This window comes from Tupaia chinensis, unplaced genomic scaffold, assembly GCF_000334495.1.
Source record: "Tupaia chinensis unplaced genomic scaffold, TupChi_1.0 Scaffold000274_1, whole genome shotgun sequence".
NCBI lineage: Eukaryota > Metazoa > Chordata > Mammalia > Scandentia > Tupaiidae > Tupaia > Tupaia belangeri.
In genome coordinates, this window is record NW_006159756.1 from 2,317,007 (window position 1) to 2,320,801 (window position 3,795).

Consider the following 3,795-nt stretch of genomic DNA (forward strand, 5'->3'; position numbering starts at 1 on the left):
CGGGCCCCACCCTGGTGGCCGTGACCCCCTACCAGCTGCTGCCCATCTACTCGCCCGAGCACATCCGCCAGTACACCAACAAGAAGATCGGGGAGATGCCCCCCCACATCTTCGCCATCGCCGACAACTGCTACTTCAACATGAAGCGCAACAGCCGAGACCAGTGCTGCATCATCAGGTGGGCGCGGCATGGGCCCTGCGGACACCGCTCGGACTTGCCTGCATTGCCGGGCTCGCCCCAGAGCACCTTAGGGACCCCAGGCCTGATGCACTTATACTCTGTCACTGCTGCCGAAGCTCCTTGTAGCTTTTGAGACCAACCTCCTTTACTGCTGGCTCTTCTAAGTTACGTCTGCGGAAATCTCAGGCTCTCGCTCTCTCTTGGAGAGAGGGTAAAGGGGCGGGGCTTTAACTGAGCATCTAATATGTACCTTGTTCTCTGCCCAGTATGGGTAGCCATTTGGGGGGTCTGAACTGAGAGGACGGAGGGTATGCTCCGGGTGTGGCAGAGCACCGAGCTCCTTCGGCCCTTCCCCAGCCCTGGAAGGTGTGGATTGTTAGCCTACATTGCAGATAGGGGAGCTGAGGGCAGCCTGGATGAGTCTGGGGAAGGCTGATGGGCCTGCATCCCTGCCCGTGCAGTGGGGAGTCCGGGGCAGGGAAGACGGAGAGCACGAAGCTGATCTTGCAGTTCCTGGCGGCCATCAGTGGCCAGCACTCCTGGATCGAGCAGCAGGTGCTGGAGGCCACGCCCATCCTGGAAGGTAGGCCAAGGCTCTGGGGGGATAGGGCCGGACTCTGCAGGCGGGCCTGGGCGGAGCTGGGCCGGCCTGGGCGGAGCTGGGTGAGGCTGGGTGGGGTTCTGGGGGGATGAGGATGGAGCCTTTGGGGGGTGGTGCTGGGCAGGGCCGGGCTGGGGAGGCGGGGCTGGTGGCATCATGACAGCTCCCCTCCCTGCAGCATTTGGGAACGCCAAGACTATCCGTAATGACAACTCTAGCCGCTTTGGGAAGTACATCGACATCCACTTCAACAAGCGAGGTGCCATCGAGGGTGCCAGGATAGAGCAGTACCTGCTGGAGAAGTCTCGAGTGTGCCGCCAGGTAGGCCAGAGCCCGAAGGATGCAGGAGTAGATGGACCTTCCCTGGGGCAGCCCTGCACCTGCACCTGGGTGGCCCTGCCTGGGTGGTGTTCAGTTATCACTGTCTTTAGAGCCCTAGTTGGTCCTCACCCCCTGCACCGCCGCCCCCTCACTAGCCTCTCACTAGCCCCTCACTAGCTCCGCGGCCGGCCTCTGTGCCTGGACCCACTGGGAAAGCCATTGCTGAAAAGAGTAGACTGTTAGTGTCAGCCTCCTGTTCCCTCTTGCCCTCCCAGCCCACCCCCTCCTTGCCCCCTCCTGCATCCTGACCCCACGTGCCCACGTTTCCAGGCCCCGGATGAAAGGAACTACCACGTGTTCTACTGCATGCTGGCGGGCATGGGTGAGGACCAGAAGAAGAAGCTGGGCCTGGGCCAGGCCTCCGACTACAACTATCTGGCCATGGTGGGCCTGGGCAGGGCCTGGGGCGGGGCCTGGGGGAGGGCACCCACCCAGCCAGGCCCAGGCCAGGCAGAGCCAGGCGAGGCAGAGCCAGGCCACGCCCACTTAGCCTGGCTCAGCTCTGGGAGGTGGGACTTTCCACGAGGGCTCTCCCTGTCCCTGATCTGCCTCAGGCCACCCTGGGCTTTTTCACCACCAGGATGGTGAGCCTGGGCAGGGCCTGGGGCGGGGCCTGGGGGAGGGCACCCACCCAGCCAGGCCCAGGCCAGGCAGAGCCAGGCCAGGCAGAGCCAGGCCACGCCCACTTAGCCTGGCTCAGCTCTGGGAGGTGGGACTTTCCACGAGGGCTCTCCCTGTCCCTGATCTGCCTCAGGCCACCCTGGGCTTTTTCACCACCAGGCCTGTCCCACAGGGCACCCACCTGTTTGCACACACATCCGGGTGAATTCTCACCACACACACACACAATCGACACAAGAACACCCACAGGCCCCCACAAATGGGCCTGCCCACACACAGCCATTGTGTCAATTGAGTCTATGGGGACATGGAGCCTGAGACCTCTGCCAGGCTCCTGGGGTTGTTGGGATCCAGTCACCAGGGCTGTTTCAGTGGTGCCAGTCTCTGTGGCTATCCGGGCACCAGAGTGGTGGGCATGGGGCCATTGCAGTCACCCAGCGTAGGCCGGGCGTCTCAGAGCCGCACACACAAGCTGCCTTGGGGGGCACTCCTTCCACAGCCTGGGGGCCTGTGTCTGGTTGCCTGGGCGGGCCAGGCCACATGGCTTGGCCACAGGCATGGACCGTGCCACTGAGGGGTCTGCTGTGAGTGTGACCGGCCTCCTTGAACATTTCCTGCTGCCGCAGGCACACTCGGACACGCACAGGCTCCTGGGCACACCAGAATGGGGCAGCCCCCCGGCAGTGTCCTGTGCCAGTCCCCACCTGCCTGCAGTGACCCCTGCACTGTCCACACAGGGCCCTACCTGCCGAGAGGCCCAGCCCTGAGAGGGGTACTTAGGGCCTTAAGGGGGGCATGAGGAGGCTTCGGTGCTGTGACCAGCAGGCAGGAGACCACGCCTGGCGTCAGGTTCCGACCCAGTTCATCCTCGCGGGAATAAGTAGATGTAGGAAATGAGTCCAGGCAGGAGCTCTCTAGGCCTTCTGGGCAAGTCTGGGGCTCACATGCAAGGCTGTATTCGGAGCTGCAGACTTGGCCCGGCCTGGCCTGATGGAAGGGGCCTATGGTCCAGGCCCTGCCTCTGCCGGGTGCCAGGGCCTCCCTGCCCTCCTGCTGCCACTCTCCCACCTGCCATCAGGGCAACTGCATAACCTGCGAGGGCCGGGAGGACAGCCAGGAGTACGCCAACATCCGCTCCGCCATGAAGGTGCTGATGTTCACCGACACCGAGAACTGGGAGATCTCCAAGCTTCTGGCCGCCATCCTGCACATGGGCAACCTGCAGTACGAGGGTGAGCCCGCTCTGCATGCCCCGCCTGCCCCGCTGTGCCGCCCAGTGCCCTGCGCACCAAGGGCCGGACACCGAGCCCTCCTGGGCACTGGCGGTGCAGTTTGCAGCCTAGCATGTGGCCCCGTGGGTGAGAGTGGGTGGAGCTCACCTGCCGGTAGATCTGAAGTCTGCAAGCTTGAAGTCTGCCTCAAGAGCGGCGTCACTGCGCCAGGGTTCTGTCACAGAGACCTACAGATACGTGCAAGTTGACCAGGTGCCCTTCGAGGCCCCTCCAAACTTGTTTTCTCCTTTAAGAAGATTTAAAATGTCTCAGATGAAGGGCAAGTTTTCCAACTATTCATGCTAAGATGTGAGTGACCGATAGCCACTTTTGGAAAGAGAGAGATGTCAGTCTCCCAGCATCCCTTGGGCACCTGTGTGCCAGGCTGGGAGGTAGTCCCTGAAGCGGGTGCCACGTCCCTCTCTGCTCTTACCTCTGGTGCTCAGCGGGGCCCCTGGGCACAGTGGGAATCTGGAAAAGTCGCTTGGTCATGGGTGATTCCAGCACCATGAGACAGTCTAGTCGGCCTCAAGACCGAGATGCAGAGGAGGTTGCACCAGGCAGCGGAAGGGAGGGCAGTGCAGAGGTCTCGGGGCTGGGGCAAGCAGGGCCGCCTCATAGGTTCCATCATAGGAACCAGGGCTGCTGCTGAGAGCTCGCATCCAGGCTGGAGCTGAGGGGCAGATGCAGCCACCAGTGTGTGCTACTCGATGGCAGGCATAGTGCCAGGAGCTGGGAAT

General features: G+C 62.6%; 1 protein-coding gene across 1 annotated transcript in view; it reads left to right on the top strand.

Moving 5' to 3' along the window:
* The window catches only part of MYO7A (myosin VIIA), a 106,216-nt gene that overhangs the window by 41,181 nt on the left and 61,240 nt on the right, over window positions 1-3,795 (top strand). Inside the window, exons 6-10 of the mRNA XM_006149970.3 lie at window positions 63-178; window positions 643-764; window positions 961-1,103; window positions 1,434-1,547; window positions 2,863-3,016. Coding sequence (XP_006150032.1) covers window positions 63-178; window positions 643-764; window positions 961-1,103; window positions 1,434-1,547; window positions 2,863-3,016 — 649 coding nt within the window. The remainder of the gene's footprint in view (window positions 1-62; window positions 179-642; window positions 765-960; window positions 1,104-1,433; window positions 1,548-2,862; window positions 3,017-3,795) is intronic.